Source organism: Podarcis melisellensis (genome assembly GCF_964234715.1).
Source record: "Podarcis melisellensis genome assembly, chromosome: 13".
Lineage (NCBI taxonomy): Eukaryota > Metazoa > Chordata > Lepidosauria > Squamata > Lacertidae > Podarcis > Podarcis melisellensis.
The window spans coordinates 52,653,091-52,676,240 of NC_138545.1; the positions used below are offsets into that span (position 1 = coordinate 52,653,091).

The 23,150-nt window shown below is 43.4% G+C and overlaps 1 protein-coding gene across 3 annotated transcripts in view; it reads left to right on the plus strand.

Annotated features, from left to right (window-relative positions):
* The first annotated feature begins 553 nt into the window (after positions 1-553).
* PLEKHG4B (pleckstrin homology and RhoGEF domain containing G4B) overlaps positions 554-23,150 on the plus strand; it is a 74,225-nt gene continuing 51,628 nt past the window's right edge. For 2 of the 3 annotated variants that reach the window (XM_081883762.1, XM_081883763.1), the window contains exons 1-2: positions 554-875; positions 16,693-16,890. In XM_081883762.1, the coding sequence (XP_081739888.1) occupies positions 819-875; positions 16,693-16,890 (255 nt within the window). In that variant the 5' untranslated portion in view covers positions 554-818. The remainder of the gene's footprint in view (positions 876-16,692; positions 16,891-23,150) is intronic. The other variant, XM_081883761.1, reaches the window with a different exon arrangement.

Genomic DNA, 23,150 nt, shown 5'->3' on the forward strand with positions numbered 1-23,150 from the left:
TTAACAGTATAATCTGACTTCCTTATAGTCCCATCTCTGGGTGATTTTTATTTATTTTGTTTATTTCAATGAAATACATACTAATACAGTGCCCACAAAAACAACCCTTTTCAATGTGTATGTGGGAGGCGGTGGGGTTGTTGTTGTTGTTGTTGTTTATATTTTATTTTTATGTTGTGGACTGCCCTGAGATCTATGGCTGAAGGGCAATACAGTATACAAAATAAAGAAATAAATCAAGCAAGCAAGCAGAACTTTGAATGTGTTTTTTTTAAAACCTTGATGATTTGGACAAGTATACATGGCAAATCAAATTGTTACGTTGTATGTTGTGCTAGACCACTAAATATCGTGGGAATCTCCTCTCCCCATTGGGAGGGGGGAGTTTTGCAACTTTCAGCTTCTAGCTGGGTTTGGATCCGATGTTTTGCCTGTAAAGTGAGAAGTGGAGGTGATCCCCCGACTCGGAGCTGCTTTGTTCTCGCCTCGGACGTCCCTCTCGCTCCCCCTCGGATGGAGGAAGTTACATCAGTCTGCATACTAAGGCAATGGGAGAGCAGTCCGGGCTGCTTGGAAGTGAACTCTCCAGTCTGTTCTCACGGTCTCGATGTGTGCAACTGGCAGCGCACGAAGCTTCCTGAGAACATTTAGGGAGTATGTAAAATCCACATGCAAAAGAGGGTGACAGGAATCTGGCAGACACGTCAAGTGAAATTATTAGAAGGGCATGGGCTTGAGTTACAGTCTTCATTGTCTTGACACTGTTGATTTTATGGACTACGTTTTTGTATTGAAATCCAAAGAGAGGGGGTGTCATTATGAATCACCAGGCTGCAGCTCCAAAGACAAGAAGTGATAATTATCTGAGCATAAAGGTACGTCGAATGCAATAGAAAAAAAACCCCAAACTCACAAGATAACAGAAATCCTTTTTTGTATTTTTTAAAAAATGAGCTGGATCCAAGAATAGTTTTATTAGTAATTATTTGTAAAATTAATTAAAATGTTTCATGGGGGCATTTTTAGCACCATTTATAGTTTGTATGTTGTGTTCAAATAAAACAAATCTACTTTGCTAAATAAAGAGGGCTCCTGTTTTGGTAATGAGTTATTGCCCTCACTAAATTAGAGAAAACCTGTTGAAATTTCATGAAGTTTTCTGGTTTCTTGCCTGCAAACATGATGGTTGCTGAATAGGATTCTTCCTTTTGTTCTTGGGCAAAATAATCTGCTTTATTTCTTTTTGTGTAAGACACGGAATTTGTTCTTTTGAAAATACAGGCAGCAGCTTTTATGTCAGAATGTCTGCTTTGCTTGCAATAGGAATTAGTTCACTGAGACAATTCTACAATGAGGTGGACAGCAAAATCACAGAAATGCCTTTGTAATCTTCTGCAAGTTCTTGGTCTTGTATTTTATTCCACTTTTTCGAAATATTTGAAATAAGAGATTATTCTTTGGGTGCCTTTTGTTCTTTGTTTTGTATTGATTGCTTTCAAGTTACAGCTGATGGCAACATTTTGAACACTTTTAGATTAAGATATCTGTGATATTAATGCTTCAGATATTTTGAAACAGGACAAGCTGCGAAATAGAGAAGATTTTGTTTTAGGAAGCACATATTATGTATTTTTAAAAAACTATGTGCTAGGATTCCGACTTTAAAAGATTTAGCACTGCAACACAAACTGCAGTGCCTGCTGTCTGATGCAGCGAATTGTGTGTTCTGTGTTTTTGTGACTGAACTGCCCCTCTGTGGACGTTGTCATGTTGGGCATAGAATTCAGCCTGCTGGGAGCCCAGGCTTTCATGGCTATTGCCTAAGGCTGCTTAGATTAATTCTGAAAGTGGGGGTGGGGAGGGAATGCATTGATGTAGGTAGGAAAACAGTTATGTGGTTTTTTCCTCCCAGTTTCTGTAGGTCTTGATCTGGTAATCTGACTCCTCCAGTAGCCATATCTGTTTGTCACCATCTTTCCTCTTTTTGGCCATGGTGGATCATTTAAGAAATTGATATGAAGTCATAAGTAACAGCACCTCTGGGCATTCACAGAGTGGCTTTTCCTACTCTCTGCACATCACAGCAGTGATTTGTCATCTGCTCTGGCTTCCATTCCTTTTCTGGATTCCGATTCAGTGTTGCTATTAACCTTTAACACTCTAGGGCTTGCCCAAGACCTCAATATTTCCACTGGAGGTGCTTCTCTAGGTTCCCCCCTCCCTGCACGATGAAATGAGACTGTGAGGGAGAAGACCGTCATGATGGGGGTGCCTTGGCTATAAATTTATTTATTTATTCATTCATTCATTCATTCATTCATACCCCGCCCACTCTGGGCGGCTTCCAACAAAACACTAAAATACAATAACCTATTAAACATTGAAAGTTTCCCTAAAGAGGGCTGCCTTCAGATGTCTTCTAAAAGTTTGGTAGTTATTTTTCTCTTTTACATCTGGTGGGAGGGCCTTCCACAGGGCGGGTGCCACTACTGAGAAGGCCCTTCTGCCTGGTTCTCTGTAACTTGGCTTCTCACAGTGAGGGAACCGCCAGAGGGCCCTCAGAGCTGGACCTGAGTGTCCGGGCAGAAGGTGGAATGCTTGCCTCAGAAAGGATCTCCTGGTGCTGACAGTGGAATAAAGAGGCAATCCTTCTTTATTTTACCTTTAGTAAAATCCCCTAAAGCAATGCCTCTTTATCCTTGCTGGCATTTTAATAATTAAGGTTTAGTCCCTTGAGCTATCTTTCATGGGGAGCATGCCCGGACTGTTTTGTGGGCCTGTCTCTATTTCAGATGTGCCAGACCTTTTCATCTAAGTGTGCCCATTAGCTGAGAGAGGTTGGCTAACAGCAGTCACTTCACACTAAACTGCACTGCCATGTCTTGCCACATTGCAGATTGCAGATCAGAAATAGAAGCAAAATGCATGGCATACAGCTGATGTGTAGCATCCCCTCCGGGATTGGCTGCCAGTCTGCAGCTTTGCAGTGCTGACAATTCCTACTTAAAGCATGGCTTGCTAGATACTGCTCCTCATCCCTAGTACAGTAACTCATCTTACACTGCATTCACTTATAGAATCACAGGGTACATATAATAAAAGAGGCATTGTCTGTCTGTAAGGCTCACTCACATTTATTTGAAGGTAATAATCCCCTTGCAAGTGACTGAATAAAGAAATTGAAGTTCACAGTTGGGGTATTGATCAGGTCCATGCCTGCATAACTTCAACCATGCTGCAACCTAAGGCAAACTTGTGTTCTCCTTTGAACAGTGCTGGAAGAGCATTTGGTATTATCAATAAAGAGTCAGCAAATTCTTGTGCTCTCAGAGTTCTTTGCTGCTGTAAACCATTTCAATGAAACAATATTTTGAGACCCCCTTTAAAAGCATGCATTCAACCAAAGCATTATTTGCTCACCTTCCAGAGATCAATAATACCCCTACAGTGGCTCATTGTCTAAAAACAGCTGGCTGTATAGCCTTTATTTTGTTTTTGAAGTATTTTCCTTTAAAGTGAAATTCATCAGTCAAAAGAAGTTGCAAGAAAGGTGTGCTGGGAGTAAAATGACTTAAAATCCCTTAAAGCCTTCAGGGCTGTGAGTAAATCTGTTTCTATTGTAGGTCATGCTTTGGGGGCAATACAAGACAAGAATGTTCATTTCTGTATTTATGTGATAACCTACCAGTAGTCCTCATATTAACAGGTGTTGAGCTATAAAGCTGGTGCCAATGGGCTACCTTTATTTTTACATAGGTGAGCATCCTACATCTGTCTCCTTTGAAGGTCAAGGTGGCCTTTGCAAACAATTTTGGCTGTACCTTTAGTATCCAACCCTAACTGTTGGGAAAGAGGTTAAAAAGAGGAAAATTAACCACAAGCCCCCAAATTTGGGATCCTCTCCAAGCCTGTGCCCAACTGTTGCAGTTTTTTTTTTGCAGCAAAAACCCCATGTTTTGCAGCACCGCAGTTAATGGAGCCGTTAAAAAGTCATGCTGTGAAATTTTAAATAGCATCTTATGTTTGGTGTTTTGTGTTGTAGTGGTTAGAGTGTTGTTTTGGATGTGTGAGTTGCTTCAGAACTGCGGCTACATAAGTATTTGAAGTGGTAAACACATGAAAGGGGAGACTAAGATGTCTGAGGCATAAAAATACTCACAAATGACAACACTTCTGAAATTTCTCATTTTAGGACACCTCCCCTAAAATGAGAACTTTAGTTATTTCAGCTGAAGGATTTATATCAGGAGGATGTGACTGTACAAGTTGCAGGATGAGAGGTAGGCCCTCCCCCACTACTTTGTGGGAGGGTTGTTCATTTTAGTGATGAAGTGGCATGTCCTCTCAGATGTCTCAACAGCTGTTAGGATCAATTGCTAAGGATCAGGGAAGTCCTTGATAGCACAGGTGAGACAGGTAGAAGGACGTTCTGCAGTCTTGCCCACTCAGCTTTACTTTTAAGCTGATAGGATTCCTAATGATCACGAAAGAAATGTTAAGACTGTCCAGGCATTTCCTTTAAAACCAGAAACTTGTCTTATGGAATCCCTCTCTTTTATTACCTCTTAGCTGCATGACACTTCTATAATACTTCTCTAGCAGGGTCTTTGCTTTGTTTGCATGTCCATGAATTGTATTTCAGCATTTCTGTTGCAGCTGTGTCAGATCACACACGGCTGAAAGTGCAAAAGCTCTGCCTTTGCCAAACTTGCTGCTTCATCTAGCTCTCCCCCCTTGTTTGCGCCATACCAAATGCACAGCCCCCTTCTCATCACTATTTTTAAACTAATCCCCTCCCACTTTATTGTTGCTACTCTTGACTTTTTTATTCTTTTGTAAAGGTGTTCCAGGTAAATTTGGACAACTTTTCATTAATCAGTAACACTTTCAAAAGTGTTCCAGTTTTCACCACTAAATCCCTAATTGTGAAGAATCTTTTACAGAATAAAATGCTTCAATGGGGGCAGGGGAGCACAGGTAAAAAGAAAATATTGGAATGTCTCTGCTGCTTTCAGGAATTCTCATCTTGTCCCTCCTACAACAGTCCCTGGGCGCTGAGCTCAGTCTCTTGAGGGCTGTTTGCTATTTTGCTACTGCTGCTGCTGCTATTATTATTTATTTAATGAATCTGTTGCCTAACACCACAATTAAAACGTGGCATATAGCCCTGCAAAGGCCAGTTTTTGAAAATAGATTAATCAACACTGACAACAAACCTCCAATTTAAACAGAAGGTAAAATATAAACTAAACCCCCGTTCAGAATACCTGATACCTTGGGTTAAGAACTTAATTCATTCTGGAGGTCCGTTCTTAACCTGAAACTATTCTTAACCTAAAGCACCACTTTAGCTAATGGGGCCTCCTGCTACCGCTGTGCCGCCGGAGCAAGATTTCTGTTCTCATCCTGAAGCAAAGTTCTTAACCTGAAGGTACTATTTCTGGGTTAGCAGCGTCTGTAACCTGAAGCGTCTGTAATTCAAGGTACCACTGAATAAAAATGCCCTGAGAAAGCTACTCTAAATTGCTAATAATAGTTGCTGCTGCAGCTTTAAACTGTTAAAAATACTAAAAGGCGTATACCTTTTTGCAAAGTGTGGAGAAAGCGAATACAGTGGCAGTGGCGTAGCGTGGGGGGTGCCAGGGGTGCCGGCCGCACCGGGCACAACATGGGCGGGGGGCGCACTCGCACTAGCAGCTCTCTGCCCCTACTAAAATCCACGCATTAGGGAGCCCGTGCTCGCTCGGCTTGGCGAGGAGGTCGCGGAAGGGGGAGAGCGAAGCCTTCTGTTGCGGGCAAAAAAAGGAGAGGAAGCCGGGCGGGCGGGCTGGCTGGCTGGCGGGGGTCTGGCTGCGCCTGCTGCTGCCGTTGCCGCTGCTGCCGGGCTTTGACAGCTTGGCGAAGCGGAGGGAGAGGAGCTTTATGGTAATTGCGGCTCTCTCTCCACTGGCCACCTGGGTAGTGAGCCGAGCTGAGCAGGGAGTCTGGCGTGGGGCGGGAAGAGACTTTCCCCCCTTTTTCCCACCTCGCCTGGTCAAAAAGGAGAGCGGAGTCTCCTCAGGGCGCCCTCAGGCAGGGCAGGGCAAGGCAAGCAGAGCGAGGAGGAGAGAGAGGGGAAGGGGGGGGAGCAGCCAGGAAACGCCGCGGTGTGGAGGGGGAATCAATTAAGGAGAGAAAGCGAAAAGCCTTGGAGAAAGGGAAAAAAGGAAAGAAAAGAGGCAGCTCCGGCAGAGCGCGGGGGAAAGAGAAGCCTCGCTGCTGCTGCTTGGGAGAGTAAATTACTGTACTTGCCTTGCCCCGGGTTAGGGGGCGCAAATTACTTGCCTTGCCCCAGGTTAGGGGGCGCAAATTACTTGCCTTGCCCCGGGTGCTGATAACCCACGCTACGCCGCTGTACAGTGGTACCTCAGGTTAAGAACTTAATTCATTCTGGAGGTCCGTTCTTAACGTGAAACTGTTCTTAACCTGAAGCACCACTTTAGCTAATGGGGCCTCCCGCTTCCACCGCGTGATTTGTGTTCTCATCCTGAACAAAGTTCTTAACCCGAGGTACTATTTTTGGGTTAGCGGAGTCTAATCTGAAGCGTCTGTAACCCAAGATACCACTGTAGTAAAAAGCTTTTCTCCCTCTCCCATGACACAAGAACTCCAGTGGGCATCCAGTGAAGCTGAACGTTGGAAGACAAAAGGAAGAACTTCTTCACACCGTGCTTAGTTTATATATGGAATTCACTCCTGCAAGAGGTAGTGGTGGATGTCTTTAAAAAAGGATTAGACCAATTAATGGCGATGAAGGCTACCCATAGCTGCTAGCCCTGATGGCTGTGCTCTCTCCCCAGAAGCAGAGTGCCTCTGAATACCAAGTGGGGAGAGCGTTGCTTGTGGGCTTTGTGTGGGCATCTGGTGGGCCACCATGGGAATGGGGTTCTCGATGGGCCCTTGGCCTGATCATGCAGACTTTTCTCACGTTCTTACATATGATGTAACACATCAAGTGGTTAGCGAAGTTTGACCTCTAGGATGTGAGCTAAAACAGGCAGTTCCTGACTAGAAACAAAATTCTTTTGGCGTTCACCTAAGTAAATAATTTGAAATTCCCATTGTAGGGCAAAATCTGTTCAGGGATGTGCACTGCTGTTATGCTTGGGGAGCCTGTTCAGTTTCCGTGCACACTTTCGAAAACTGCTGTCTTTCCCTTGGAGAAAAACTGTTCAAACTTGCATGGGGATTTCCAAAGAGGATGTGGGCTTTATCTCTGGAGAGCAAAATGATTTTGCAGATGCCAAAAGCTTCTGTTTGTTTAGACTTATCTAAACTATAAAGAACCTTGTGGATAATAAAGGAATTTTTAATCAAAGCCTGAGAGCTTTTTTTGTTACTTTGGGGGATCCTTCGGGAAACCATAAGCCTACCTCCAGAAAGTTAATAAATAGACGGCCACAAGCATAACAGCATTAAGAAGCTTCTGGTGTTTATTTCCTGAGCCATTCCTTGTGCTGTTTGCAAGACCCTGGGTGAGATTCAGTGTTGTGTCAGTGGGTGTGACGGGAGCTCCCGGCCCCCCGCAGCTTTCCATGCTTTCCAGCATGCAGAGTCCCCCCCCCCCAAAGCTCCAGAGCAGATTTGGGGCTGCAGTGCAGGCTGCAGAGAAGAGGGGAGGAAGGAGAAGTCTCTGCAAGTGAAAGTATGTTGCAATGCCGCTGAAATAGGGTTAGGAAGAGTGTAAGGGAAACTGGTCACGGTTTTTCATTATGGGCAACAGTGTGAAAATTTTGATAAGGTTGTGACACTGTGGTGCATATATGTTAGAAAGTCTAAATAATGTAAATAGAAATGTGAAATCAGGAACTTTCCCATTTTTTAATTTTGAAAATATGCCTAAACTGCTGTGCTGCCCTCACTATTTTCAGTGTTTTGACTTGGTCAGATGTGCTGGTTTGTTTGTGAGTAGGGTAAAGTGGGTGATCTTTATCTCTCTGCTACCAACACTGCTCCATAGACAGAAATAGTTTATAGGGGATGTGAGTAATCTGAAGGTCATGAAAGTTCTCTGTGCTCATGTCTAGGCTAAAAGGCTTGATTATGGGATGGGGGGGCCCACCTGTTTTTCCCCCTGTACGTAAAGGAGAGCTGTGAGCAGTCAGAAGGTGAAGAATGTGAGTTACTTCTCTGGAAAGTGTGTCCTGGTACCATCACCACTGCAATATAATTGTACTAAGAGAGGCTTTAGTGATACTGGAGACCAACAGAAGGGAGCTGAGTGCTAAACCCATTATCTGAAGCCCCAAACAAGATCAAGTGCAAGGATTCAGCCAGAATATTTATAAATTGACTCAGCAAGTGCTCCATTTCCCCCTGTACAGAGTAATCTGTGACTGAGTCAGAATGAGACAGCAAGTAACCTTTTCACCTTCTGATTTTATAAATTGGCTGGAAATCCAAACTTACAACTTTTATGAGATAGTTGTTAACAAGTCTGGACTGGACAGTGTCATTGTATGAGTGGACAAGAGAGGGCTATTCCTTTGGAGAGAGCCTTCTTCTGTAGGATTATTTTAATTTGCCTAGTCTTGTGCCTGCATGAGAATAATGTTCTGTAACTTTTTCTAAGGTTCTCTCACCAGTTGATGTGGATTTCAAAGCATTACAACTCAAGTTTCTATTCTTTGCAAACGAGGCATGGGAATATACAGTACTTTAGATCAAGTGTAGCCCATGTGATGGACTCTGGATATTGGTGGCTGTGACTCCCGTCACCTCCAATTGGCCATTGGACATGTTGGGGCTGATGGGAGTTGAGAGTCCACAAAGTCTGAGCCTGTGTTAGATCACCAGCTGGGATGTGGACTGGAGTGAAAAGCTCTCTGCCAGTGGTTCCACTCCTATCTATCAAGTGCCTTGGTATTTATACTATGGTGCTCTCACAGGATCTGCTCTGTCCAAAAAGATGTTTAAACATCCTAATGAAGTCGTTGGGAGAAGTGTCTAGAGATCTGGGGTATGATATCTTTGCTGCACAGATGACAACCCCATCAGTAGCATCCTGACCCAGAGTAGAAATTATGGGACCCCAGTTCTCCATGATTTAGTAACATACAGTCATACCTCGGGATGAATACGCTTCAGCTTAAATATTTTCGGGTTGTGCCCCGTGGTGACCCAGAAGTAACGGAGCACGTTACTTCTGGGTTTCGCCGCTTGCGCATGAGCAGACGCTCAAAATGACGTCACGTGCATGCGCGGAAGCGGCGAAACGCGACACGCGCTGTCGCGTCTTGCATCCCGGGTACCACTGCACAAGCTTGATTACTGTAAAGTGTGATGTATGGGGTTGGAGTGCCTTTCAAAATTGTTGTTAGTTTTTTTAAAGAAACGTTAACATAGAGAACATAGTAGTCAAGTTGTTGAAAGGGGATAACAGGCTCATTTTAACCCTATGCTGAAAGAGCTTAATTGGCTTTCTGTTTGTTTCTGTGCACAATTCAAAGTGCTGCTTCTAACCTTTCATTCCCTAAATGGGGGTGATGAACCTGTGGCCCTCAAGATATTATTGTATTATATAATGCACATCACCCCTGACCATTGGCTGTGTTTGCTTGCTGTGACTGATGGGAGTTCTCCTCCAACAACATTGGGTGGGTCACAGACTCCCCACCCCTCCGCAAATGGTCTAGGGCCAGGTCCCTGAAGAACTGCCTACTTCCATGTTTTGTACTACTTGCTTGTTCACAGGCACTGCTGCATTTGAGTTTAACATATTGGTTTAAAAAAAACCAGTTTAAGTCAGGGGAGAGATTGTGTGTCACTTCTGATGATATGGATGACATTTATTAACTTGAGTCCTGCTTTTTCTTTGAAAGCTTATACATTAGTCACCCATCCAAACTGATCTGCGTGTCCAGCATCAGCCGTGTTACAGCACTGGGTACTCATCTGCCATCTAATGGGATCAATCAATACATGCTTATAATTATCCCTGATGGACTCTCCCATGTTCAGAGATGGTGTATCACATAACACTGTTGCCACAAGCACCCTGAAATTCAATTACCCCAGCAACGAAATACTGCATTTGGAGTACTTGAGGGAAATTCGGGTTCCCTTTGTCAGTTATTCTCTTCGATAACTTCACCAGATATTTGGATCTCACTTTGCAATAGCTTAGGAACAATTTCATGTTCGTGCAACAAAATGGCAGTCTGGAAAAGTCCCTCACCTGTGCATTTGACTTTTGCTGGCCTTGGTCGTTTTATTTCCCTGCTGCCTTTGTTTCATAGCTGCAAACCCTTAAAAGATTGTAAGGGGGACTGTAGGCCTTGCAAGCAATGAAAATTACAGTCATAAGTTCCCCTAAAAGCTTTACATGAAACCAAGATTATTCTGAATGAGAAAGGCTTGCTCCAGCAAAGCACTCAAAGGCTTGGGTAGGGTGTCGGAAGAGAGAAACAGTAAGAGAACTTGCCCAGGCAGGCACATTCTTAATCCCCCAAAAGAAGCAAGTGACCGCAACACGACACTGGGTGTTGGGATGAAATCAGGCCAAATCTTTATTAGCTAGAGGACTTGGGGTGGGATCAGTTCGTCATTCCACTCTCCCCATACTGGTGGAATGGGATTCAATGAGGCTGCACCGCAGTAAACCCATTCTGAGGGAACTGGCCAGAGCTGACCCCTGTTGTGGTGCAAGCCAAGCTGGCAAGGTCTCACTGGGAGACTGGGGAGAGGATTCCAGCCAGGCAGAGACCCAGCCCGAGCTTGGGGCATGCCAGGGCCAATCCTCCCCTCAAGCCCCTTATGGGAGACCCCCCCTTTACCTACCCAATACCATTTCTGCCAAAGTCCCAGTTGACTGTGCTGTCCTCAGACTGCCTGAGCCTGCAATAATTAAAATATCTGTGTTGGAAGAGTTAATGTTGAAGAAGGAGATACTCCTACAAGGTCCATACGATTCATTTTTGAATCATTACACAGCTTAGGTAATTCACTACCCCAAGTTGGGCATTGGGGGGGGTGGTAGTTACCATTAACTTTGATGATGTTGTAAAATGATAGCTGTAACAGTTTGATGGAATCTCCCATGTTCAGAGATGGTGTATCTCTGTTACAGATAGGTAGCCGTGTTGGTCTGCCATAGTCAAAACAAAACAAAATCCTTCCAGTAGCACCTTAAAGATCAACTAAGTTAGTTCTTGGTATGAGCTTTCGTGTGCATGCACACTTCTTCAGATACACTGAAACAGAAGTTACCAGACCCTTCTATATAGTGAGAAGGTGGGGAGGGGTATTACTCAGAAGGGAGGTGGGAATGGGTGATTGGCAGATAGCTGTGATGAGCCTGTTGACGACTCTTAACGACTGCAATAGGTCTTACAGGAAAAAGCAAGGGGTGAGAAGGTGAAAAATGGCTTTGTCATGTATAATGAGATAAGAATCCAATGTCTTTGTTCAGACCAGGTCTCTCCATGGTTTTAAGTTTGGTAATAAGTTGCAATAAGTTGCAAATCTGTGTGAGACTTCCACACCCATAAGTGGCTTAATTGGTGAAACAAAACAGCATATCTCTCATAGTGACAACTGCATTAGAAACTGCTCTGTGCTGTAGATAGCCCTGTCTCAAAACCTGTTGAAATCAGATGTTTTCCTGTTGATTCTATAACTGCTTGCTGAATCCCCTTCTCTCCGTTTGGTGGGTACTCAGTGCTGGACTCAATGGACCTTTCATGTGATCCAGCAAGGAAATGTTGGGAAACTTTTTTTAAAAAAACTTTTTTCTCTCTCTGGGGCTCTCTGAAACTGGTTAATTTTAGACTTGTACCATTGACCTGCCTTCAGAAGGGAGGACACTAAGAAGGGCTTAGTTAATCACAAATAAATCACTGGGATACCGGCCAGCGGTGAGCTCTCCATCTCTGGAATGCTTTGGTACCAGGAAGTTTCTATCACCAAAACAATGTATTCTGGGGAAAGGTGGGAAGAAGAGCCTGCACAGCTGCAGTGCTAAAATCTTAGGCCCCTCTTTTATGTGGAGCAGGAAAGTAAAGCCTTGGAGGCGGCCAAGCTTTTCGGTTATTTCCGTTTAACCCCAGTATGTTTTTGTTCCGTCTTCTTTCCCACCAAATCTGAAATGGTGCATAGTTTATATCAATGAAAAACAAAGTTAGCAAACAATGTTTTAAGCACTACATATCTAAGCAATGGTGCCAAATCATTTGGTTAATCATTAAAAAGGCTAAGTTGTGGTTCACACATTCGTGTATGTCATTTGATTTACTAAGATTTTGATTACTGTCTGCCAAACTCCTGCCGTTGGAAAAGCCACACTTGCCAGCTTGCCAAGCAATCCAGATATTTCATCTTTGAGGGATCATTTGCACACAGTGTTCAAAACTCCCATTGTTCTAGGAGCATTTTGCGACATGGAATTTCATCAGTGCGAGCATTTTCTGAGCTCTGGGCGCAGTACTGCGCCTAAGATTACAGATTAAAACTGCAGAGTGGAAGGAAAGGCCTCACCTCTTCCAGCTACTCGCTGAAGACTGGATAAGAGACCCTCCTAAGAATATTGTGACCATGTGAAAAATGAACATAATACTTTAACTGTAGTTCATTAATTTTCAGCTTTGCATACTTGTTATAAAAAACTGTTGCGTCCATAATCTAGGTTTAAGGGGTGCCATTTAGCTCCTAGCTTTCATATCTCATTTTCTAACATGGTTTTGCACAGGCTTGTGTGAAGGCTCAGCGCTGTAGTCATCAAGTGATATACATACACGTTCTCCACCTGTTCCTCTTTCTTCCAGTGTTTCTTCCCATGCCCCACTGGTCTCCCATTAGATTTTAGATTGTAAGCTCCTTAGGGCAGGGACTTAACCTCTTGTTCATTATGCTATGCATAAATTGATGAGACCTGATGATTTATTCTTGTTTGAAGCAAGCCCTTTGCTTGCAACATTGAAACTGGATACTTTTCCTTAGGATTTTGTTTGGTTTTATATATTTACTTAAATTGTATGCCACCCTATACCCAAAGATAAACTCACAAAATAAAACATAAACTCACAAAATAAAAAAACAGAAAACACATAATAAAAATAGAAAACAAAGACAACCCAATAACCTCCCCCTCCACAACACATTTTAAAAGGACATTGGATGTCAAGCAACCAAAGACCTGGTTAAAAGGGAATGTTTTTGCCTGGTGCCTAAAGGTGTATAATGAAGATGCCAGCCAAACCTCCCTGGGGAGAGCATTCAACAAATGGGGAGCCACCGCAGATAAGGCCCGTTCTCGTATTGCCACCCTCTGGACCTCTTGTGGAGGAGGCACATGAAGAAGGGCCTCAGAAGATGATCTCAGGGTCCAGGTAGGTTCATATGGAAAGAGGTGGTCCTTGGGGTACTGCGGAAGTTATACCCTGCCTTTTCCCATGACAAGGGACTCAAGGAAACTTGCAGATAAAAATAAAAACAGCTAAAAGCATTGGGGGGGCAGTGATCAATAATTTAAAAAGCATTGATAGAGTTAAAACTACACACACACACTCGTATTAGAAACATGTTGGAGAGCAAACTTATCTTGTGTAAAGTGCCCTGACTGTGTGTGTGTGTGTGTGTGTGTGTGTAGGAATGGGAGTTTGTGATGGTGTGCTGGGCTCCTTCAGCACCAGCACAAGCCAGAGATTGGGGGAGGGGCTCAGCAGAGGCTAGGAGCCTCCTGAGAGGGAGGAGAAAGACTGAGACTGAGGTTTTATTGGGGTTTCCTTGCTTGGAAGTTGCTGTCTGGTGCAGGGCCTTGCCTCATCCCCACCCTGCCTCCAGTAGCCTCACCCCCCACCACTCTCCTCTCCTCTTTCTGAGCCTGGCAAAGCTTATTGCATAGTACGCAAGAAGACTGGACCTAGGATGGGATGAAATGCATTATTGGCTGGTAACACCAGTGTCCTCCTTTACATCTTAATTATATAAATCAGTCACTGTGTAAGATGGCTGTTTGGCCATTCGATGGGTCTTCTCACACTCCTAAAGGGGGGGTCTATATGTTGAATTATTTTTTTCCTGGAGGGGAGTTCCAGGGTGGGGCAAAGTGTGCAGGCAGGAGATGGAGATCCGGTCTCTGTTCTACCAAATGGACCTCAAGGGCAGCAACAAGTAGCACTGAGTGAGAGGTGATGAATTTATGAACAGGGATGGGGCAGGGAGAGGGCATGGATTGGGGAAGGCACCACCGTCCTTGCAAATAGCAAGCATTTGCCCCTTTGCGTGTTAAAATAAGACCTTGTGCATCCCACCTGATTTGGTAATGGGGTGGGGATGTGAACAAGAAAATGTGGCTGCCCCTGCCATGCCTAGTTTGGCCCTCAGTTGGAACTATTCTGGACAACATCCCTCCTGACTTTCTGACAGATCTTGAATAGTAGCAGTCATAAGAAGTCAGGAGGGGTGGCAGTGGCAAGATCTTGCACAGAGCACTTATTGCAGGTTTCTGTCACCTGCTTCAGTTTGCCTCATGGGTGGACCAGCCCTGCCTATAGAATCAGATGAAGCTGGTGGGAGTGTTTATTAGTCATGTTTCTTCTCTGCCAATATCAAGCTACATGGAAAGAGTGTTATTGGAGGCTATATTGCTTAAAGGTTTCATTTATAAAGTGCAAGTTAAAGCTCACTGGCACTGAAAAGATATCCAGAGATAAGGGGGGGGGGGAGATTCGAATCAGTTTGCATTTATAGCTGAATTTATCAAATTCACACTTTCTGAAACAATATGAGAATCAAAACACAGCCATCATTCAAAATTCACACATCTGAATTTTTAAGTGTAGTTCTCTATTCAAACAGCATTTACAAAACTGCATATATTAAAGGAAAATTTGCTTTAAAATGAATATAGCAGTGAAAATATACAGAAATGCATTATATTAGGAGAAGCTCCTTGCAAAAATGCATACACTAGTCAAAATTGTGTTTATTAGGAGAAATTCACACTAAAAAAATTGATAAATATTTTTGGGCAGAGAAATGCACAAATTGCTGCAGAAATGTGGGGAACTGAATTTAAGATTCAAAAAATGTGAAATAGAGAGAACCAAAATTGCAAGATCTTTCCATTTCTATCCAGAAATGTTTAAAATATTCTGGCATTTTCTGCCTCAGGTTTCCCTGCGGTCTCTTTAGATTTGTATTCCTATGATTTAGAACAGAGTTTTCCTCTATGACGATGTGGCACAGAAGGAATGTGACCTTATAGTTAACGTTTACACAGTTGGGGTTTCCATGGTTACTAAGAGGATGTGACACATTATGAGACAAACTCAGGAAGTAGGATGGTGGCGCTTTGGGTGGCTCCTTGGTGTGCGAGAAGCTTTATGGCTCCCCTTTGCTTGCGCTGGTTCTGGCCTACGGATCCTCCCTCCCTCCTCTCCCTCCCATTTATGTTAGCAAGGGTTGGGAACTAAAGTGTCACTGCAGTGTTTGCTGATGTTGGCGGGTTTTGTCTCTCAAAAGAAACCCAACACCAGCCTATGTACACACAAGTGCTCTTCCTGCCAGGGAGGGGCTGATTGCCATGCCAACCCCTGTGCAAATATATCATGGCGATAACAGAGTCAAAAGCAGTTCGGTCATTGCAAGATCCTGAGAGGATGTTTCCTGAGCCTTGCCCTCAGCGCTCTAGACCTGCATGGTTCAGGCAGCAGTCTGGGAATCCAGTATTGTCTATTGTGACTGATACCTTCTGTCTTCAGAGTTACACACAGAGAGGTCTTTCATGTCACCTGCCGCATGATCCTTTTTAAGTAGGAGGGACTGGAAATGGGACTGAGTGGAAAGCAGGTGCTGTGCCCCTCAGTTGCAGTTACTCCCCCGGGGCTTTGCAGCTGTGGAACACACAAGGAAATCAAAAGCATTAATATCCAGTATATCAGATGTTTCACAACTTTTGGAAATGTTCTCATATGTGAAAGCTATGGGACAAAAGTTATTGTTACAACTCAATAGAATTTTCTCCGTGAGGTCTGGCGGGTGGCAACACAAGAGCAAGCCTTTTCTGCGGTGGCTCCCCATTTGTGGAATGCTCTCCCCAGGGAGACTCTCCGGGCACCTTCACTACATTAACCTTTAGACGCCAGGGGAAAAGGTTCCCCTATAACCAGGCCTTGGGCTGATTAAAGAACCTCTGTGTTTGTTGAAGGGGGCTATTGGGTTGTTGTTGTTCTAACTATGATATGTATTTTGTGTTTGCTTTTTGCATTTTTATGCTGAAAACTACCCTGTGATCTTCGGATGAAGGGTGGTGTATAAATGTAATACATTAATAATAATAAATAATAATTTTGGGAAAGTAATCCACTCAAAGAGGTCCTAGACTGGCAGGCCTCTCAGTAAATGGGGGATGGAATTCAAAGGAAATTGTTCATCTGTGTGGGAGTCTTCCTGTTTCCAGGGTTTGCATGCTTTCGTTTTGTCCTCTCTCTTCCAAAGGACACGGCACCTTGGATTGGTAGTGGTGGATAAACCTGTTGTTTGGGTACATTTATCCATTATTTTCTCTTTGAAGAAACCCTGGAAAGTGTCTAGGGAACCCCAAGGTTTGCTATGACACAGTTTGAAAACCAGGGTAGTTAATATTGTTTTTCTGTGTAGAATCTACACTTTTCCCTATTGCCTAACACTGTGATTTTTATTTATTTATTTCAGAACTCTGAATCCCTCGATATTTATATCCAGAATACACTTTCCTCTCTCTATCCACCTTTTGAGGCCACAGCTGCTACTGTTCTGTGGCAGCTTTTCAGCATTGTTGAAAAGTTTTATCACGGAGATGGTCTCAGATGTCTAATTGATTTTCTTGTTCCTGCCAAGAGAGTCTTACAGTGTATCCAACGGGAAACCTGTGTAAGTATATTTGTATCTACTCTGGCAAAACAGAGACTCTTTGTTCATTATCCAAGCATGAGGAGGGCGGAATAAGATGCTGTTTAATCTTTTAACTGCTAAGCAAGTGAAACCCTAGATAACCATGGGAAAGTTCATTCTAGTAAGACACTGGAAAGTGAAGCATCAAGTTTTGTATTTGTTTGGAATATAATTCCATGAATTTGTGCTGTAGTACATTTCAGGAGAATGGTAGGAGGGTTTTTATATTTCACTACAGAATTTATATTGTTGGGCCAATAAATGATAAGAGGGTAAGAAAAATGATTTATGATTGTAATTTGTGTGTGTGCTTTCTTTTCATGGGCATCAGAATTTGAGTAAATCATTGAAAGTCTAGCATGAACTTGGTTAGACTTCTTTAAATGGCCAGTATTGATAGCTTTATGTTCCATGAATTTGTCTAATCATCTTTTAGTGGCCATCACTGCCTCTCGTGGGAGCAAATTCAGTAAGTTTAACAATGCACTGTGTGAATAAGTTATTTCTCTTCTCTGTCTTGAATCTTCAAACATTCATCTGCATCAAATGTCCTAGTATTATAAGAGAAGGAGAAAAACCTTTCTCTATTCACTTTCCCCCACACCAGGCTTAATTTTTTATGCTCTATCATGTCTCCTCTTACTTGCTTTGTGACCAGAACCATATACATAAATACGCTTCAGGTTGAGCGCGTTCGGGTTGCACTCCACAGCAACCCGGAAGTAACGGAGTGTGTTACTTCTGGGTTTCTCTGCTCGCGCATGCACAGACGGTCCCATTCGCATCCTGAGGTACCACTGTACAGTTTTCCAAGTGCAATCACACCATAGATTTGTTTATTATGATACTGTCAGTTTTGTTTTCATTCTGTTTCCTGATAGATTTTGTCCCAGTGTGCATCACTTTATAGCAGCTTACACTGAATTGCATTTGATTTCCTGATTCTCACTCACCCACTTTTGAGAGATTCTTTTGGAGCTCTTTGCAATCACCTTCTGATTTAACCATCCTCAACAGTTTCATATCATCAGAAAACTTGGCTCTACTATTCCTTAATAGGGTGGACCTCTGTTTGGGCGAACGGTCCATTTATTATTATTTTTTGCTTCCTGATTCTCAACCAGTTACAGATCCACAAGAGGACCTCTCACCTTATTCCATGATTGCAAAGGTTACTCAGGAGTCCTTTGTGAGCTGCTTTGTAAAAAGCTTTTTGAAAGTCTCTTAAGTGCACAGTGTTTTACTTTTTACAGATAATCATGTTTTTTGCTGATCTTCTGGTGCAGTAATTTGCCTAGTTCCCCCCTACCCTCATTTGTGTCAGATAAGCATAACTGCATAACCTGCACTAGACATATTAAAATTATCTGTCATGAAAATCTGAATTCTCCACTTAGTACTGCATTCTTTGCTTTTCCTGTGCTTCCACAGAACTGAAGTGTGTACATAGTACTGGGTATTTGAGGACTGTGCTTGATATTTGACACCATAGGTTTAGTTGGAAGTGTCTTTAATACCTTGGTTTGTTAGAGAACAATCAAATCTATCTAATCATTTCACCATGCATGTTTCACATCTGTCCAAGCTTCGGGCAGTAGTAACTCAAAATTGCTAATATTATTAATATTAATATTAAGAAATTTTGGTTCAGAAGCTGAGCAACTTTTATTCTTATTAGTATGATAAAGAGTATAGAAAACAAAACTCTGCTCAAACAATCAAACATTTTTAGTTACATATTTTTAATGTGAAATACGACTTGAGTACTTGAATCTTTCCCTGTTCATAGGCATGCACAGCCTAATTATTACCATTTCAAGTTTATTCTCCATCCATTGAAGTCAGTTAATTCTTCAGCTGGCCTCTTTGTGAGCAGGACCACTTTCTTGGCTGGGAGTGAAGCGGAAGGAGAGAGTGGTTGCCCACCTTGTGAATGCAACTTTCTCAGGAATGCAATTATTCAGGAAATCACTTGAAGATTTACAGCCCCCAGACTGCAACTCAGTAGGGAGGCAAAAGAATTTATAGCCCAGTGTTTGTGCAAAGTACTGAGGCTCAACAGGAGTCAGAGCAAGGGATTTAGTGACTGTTTAATTGTAGCCGCATAAAGGACAGTTCTGTTTCCACAATGAACTGTGTACGATTATTCATTGCCCTGATGACAGAGGTTTCAGCCCTCAAATGCCACTCTTCTCCTGCTTTGCCTCAGCAAGTATTTCTTTCCCCCTCTTTTGCTGCCAACCTTCAGTTTCCTGACTGGGAAATTGTAGCTATCATGGTCTCTGCTGATACAGTAGAAACGCCGTATTTTCCCAGCTGAGTTAATTGCTGGTTTGGGGGCAAGGAGGAGAGATTGATGTTTTAGTCTCATAATAATCTGGAAACAGATGGAGATGCAAGAGAAACCTCTTTTTATTTATTTTATCACCACAGTGAATTTTGCTGCTCATAATAATGTTCTTTATAGTATACCAGGCTCTGCTAGGCATTACCAGAAGTTGGATTTATGCTGATTTGAATGTTACGCAAAGTAGTAACATGAAAAGGATGTGGATCCCAGTGCCGTACATGTTCTCTCCAAATCAATCCCAACTGGAGCGTGAAGATGTAGATTCACTGCCACTTCTGAAGCCCAGCTGGCTGCGCTTGCTGTCACAGCAGTGGGGCCCAAATTCTGTAGGAGCTGGAGCAACTTCCAGCAGAGGATGGCTGGCAAAGTTCCACCTCCAGCACCATTTGGGGGCCCTTCCACAGGTTACGGACTCCATTGTGGTGGAACCTTCCCTCTGCCAGTAGAGGCTGAAGGCCAACAAACTGGGATACCCACTCAGGCTCCACCCTCTCTAGCGACACACACTGGGGGTTAGGATTGCAGCCTGTGTCAGTTCTCTCAGGGTGCAATTTAAAGCATGCTTCCTTAGCAAGAATACTGTTGAACTCTGTGGCACTTATTTCCAGATATAAACAATTCCTTGTCTGATTGTTTATTTAATTTCTCACAGCACTTAAGTATCCTTACTTACTGGAAAGTGTTTACGGATGCTGTACTTGCATAGACTCTCATATTAAGGCTGCACAGAATCTAAGGGTTCATTCATACTTGCGCTTGTCCATAGGCGCCGACTCCATGGGGCCTGAGGGGGCCCGAGCCCCCTCAAAAATTCGTTTGGGGGGGCTCTGCCCCCCCAATAATTTAAGAAAATTATTACCGTCTTTTTCCCTCAAAAAGAGGAAGCGGCTGCTTTCCTGCATTCTGCCTCAGGGTCTTACTGCCCCCCTTCTCTGTTTCCTTGCTGTGTTTGCTCAAACGGAACAAAGAGCAGGGAAAGCCCCTCCCCTCCAGGCAAGCAGGCAGGAGAGAGAGAGAGAGAGAGAGAGAGAGAGAGAGAGAGAGAGAGAGAGAGAGAGAGAGCTGGCTGGCTTGGGTGGGTAGGTGAGGGAAAACTTTTGCCTTCCTTTCCTCCCTCCCGTTAAATCCCTCTCCTGCATTCTTAGCCAGCTGCTTCTCTGCACACCCCTCTCGTGCTCCTTGTCCCTTCTGTGTTTTTCCTTCCCTCCCCACTTAAAATGTGGTTTAAAAGCATGGATCCACAGGGATCCTCAGGATCTTTGCATTGGGTCACCCCAAATTCACCAACAGATCACATAGCATGTCCATGGCTACAGCCTGCCCCCCAAAAATCACACACCCACTGTTGCCTGGGGCTGCAATGGTGCAAAAACGTGGTTACAAAGCATGGATCCACAGGGATTCTCAGGATTTTTGCATTGGGTCACCCCAAATTCACCATCAGATCACATGTCTGTGGCCACAGCATGAAGCACAAAAATGATACATCATTAATATTCACCGCCCACGGCGGCAGCCAATCGGCTGCCGCAAAGGGCGGGCCCTCACAGGTTCACTTAAGGTCGGGGCAGCCCGGGGCTCGCCCCTTTCGTTCCCCCAGCAGCAGCGGTTTGGAGGTCTTGGGCCCCCCCAATATTTTTTATAAGTCGGTATGGGCCCCCCCAATATTTTTTATAAGTCGGCGCCCCTGCGCTTGTCCCATGCCTAGAAAGTGTGAATCAGAGCAGTTTTCTGTTTGTCCCACACTTGCTTGGCATAGGTTCAAGCGGTTTTGCCCTAGCCCCACTGCTTTCTCCTGGAAATGCTATTCTTTAGTGATAAATTGGAACAAACATCAATCCAGAGAAAACCCAATTGACATTTGCTTCGATTTAGCAGAAAATATTGGGTTTTCCTGGAAGAAAGCAATGGAGCAAGGGTCTGGATGAGCAATCCTGGATGACCCCTAAGTGTTATCAGACGTAATGACGAATATATGAAACTGTCTTACATTGGCCTTTTAAAATACTTAAAAAAATAAATTATGGATGCTGTGGATTGAATCTTGGAGCTTCTGCATACAAAGCAAATGCCATGCCACTACATTTTCAGTTGTAATATGTGCTTTATTTTGAAGGGTTTATTTTCATTTTAGTACATCATAGCTATGTAAAACTTACTAGGATGCAAAGTCTGTTTACTTTTGAGACCTGTTGAGTGGTAGTGATAGGGAAGCCTTAGTTGAAAGGACAAATTGACCCTTAAGGAAAGTTGAATATGTGCAAAAGACCACCCACCGTATTAGTAGTTTATATACGTTTTGCAGGCACTGGGTGCATGTGAAGTTATAGCTGGAGTTTTGGATATTGCATATTATAAACCAGTTAGCTTAATGTCTGGCCCAGGCAATCTGGTGGAATGTATTGTTAAGGATAAAATAACCAAACATATAGAAGAACAAGCCTTGCTGAACACAACCAGCATGGCTTCTGTAAGGGCAAGCCTGTCTCACAAACCTATTAGAGTTATTTGAGGGTGTCAGCAACCACATAGATAGAGGTGATCTGGTTGACATAGTGTATTTGAGCTTTCAACAAGCTTTCAACAAGACTTAGAAGGAAGACCCCCCCTCCCCGCAGTGCTTTTTACTTATTCATAAATGATCTGGAGTTAGGAGTGAGCTGATCAAGTTTGCTGATGATACTGAATTGTTCCGGATCATTAAAACAAAAATGTGTTTGGGAAGAGCTCTGAAAGCATCTCTCCAAACTGGCTGAATGGGTGGTAAATCGGCAAATGCAGTTCAATGCAAACAAATGTAAAGTGATGCATGTTGGGGCCAAAAAATCTTAATTTCACATATATTCATGGGGTCTGAACTGGCTGGTGGGGTAGTAGTGGCTAGCTCAATGAAGATGTTGAAGGTGTGTGGCAGCCATGAAATAGGCAAATTCAATGCTAGAATTGAATTGAGGAATTGAGGATAAAATTACTAATATCATGACGTTATACAAATCTATGGTGTGGCCATATTTGAAATATTGTGTATAGTCCTGGTCACCTCACTTTTTATAGGATATTGTAAAGTTATAAAAAGTTCAGGAAACGGCAACCAAAATCATCAAGGACCCATGAACTAGGGCTGGGCGATATCTGGTTTAGCTGAAAGGAAGATGGCGGCTGTAACATCAAGGAGATGGAGCTGCAGTGTTTGGGACTTTTTAGTTCAGAGAAAAGGCAAGTAAGAGGCGACATGACTTAAGTGTATAAAATTATGCATGACATAGAGAACGTAGACAGAAAAAAGTTTTTCTCCCTCTCTCATAACACTAGAACAAAGCTGAGTGTTGGAAGATTCAGGACAGATAAAAAAAGGGCTTCTTCATGCAACACACCGGCAGCCTTGGAATTCGCTCCAGCAGGAGCAGGTGATGGCCACCAACTTAGATGGCTTTAAAAGAGAATTAGACAGATTAACGGACAATAAGGCTATCAATGGCTATAAGCCAGGATGACTATGCTTTGACTTTGCTTTGGTCAGAGGCAGTAGTCATGCTTCTGAATACCAGTTGCTGGAAACTACATGGAGAGGAGGCTGTTCTTGTGTTTGGATCCTGTTTGTGGGCTTCCCACAGGCATCTGGTTCTGAGAACAGGAAGCTGGACTAGATGGGCCATTAGACTACCCAGTAGGCTTTTCTTACGTACTTGTGTTTCGTTTGCTTGAGTGTCCTGTGTTGTGGCCTTATTTCATGGATCTCTATGGAAGTATCAGAGGGGGTTGAGTGGTTCTTGATTTTCCAGCCAGTCTGGGAGGTGGGTGGCACCTGGTGAGGTAGAAGAACTTGCACCCTGCTCATCTCAGCCTGTGGGAGGTGCCGTCCCAAAGTAAGGAATCCCTTTCATGAGAC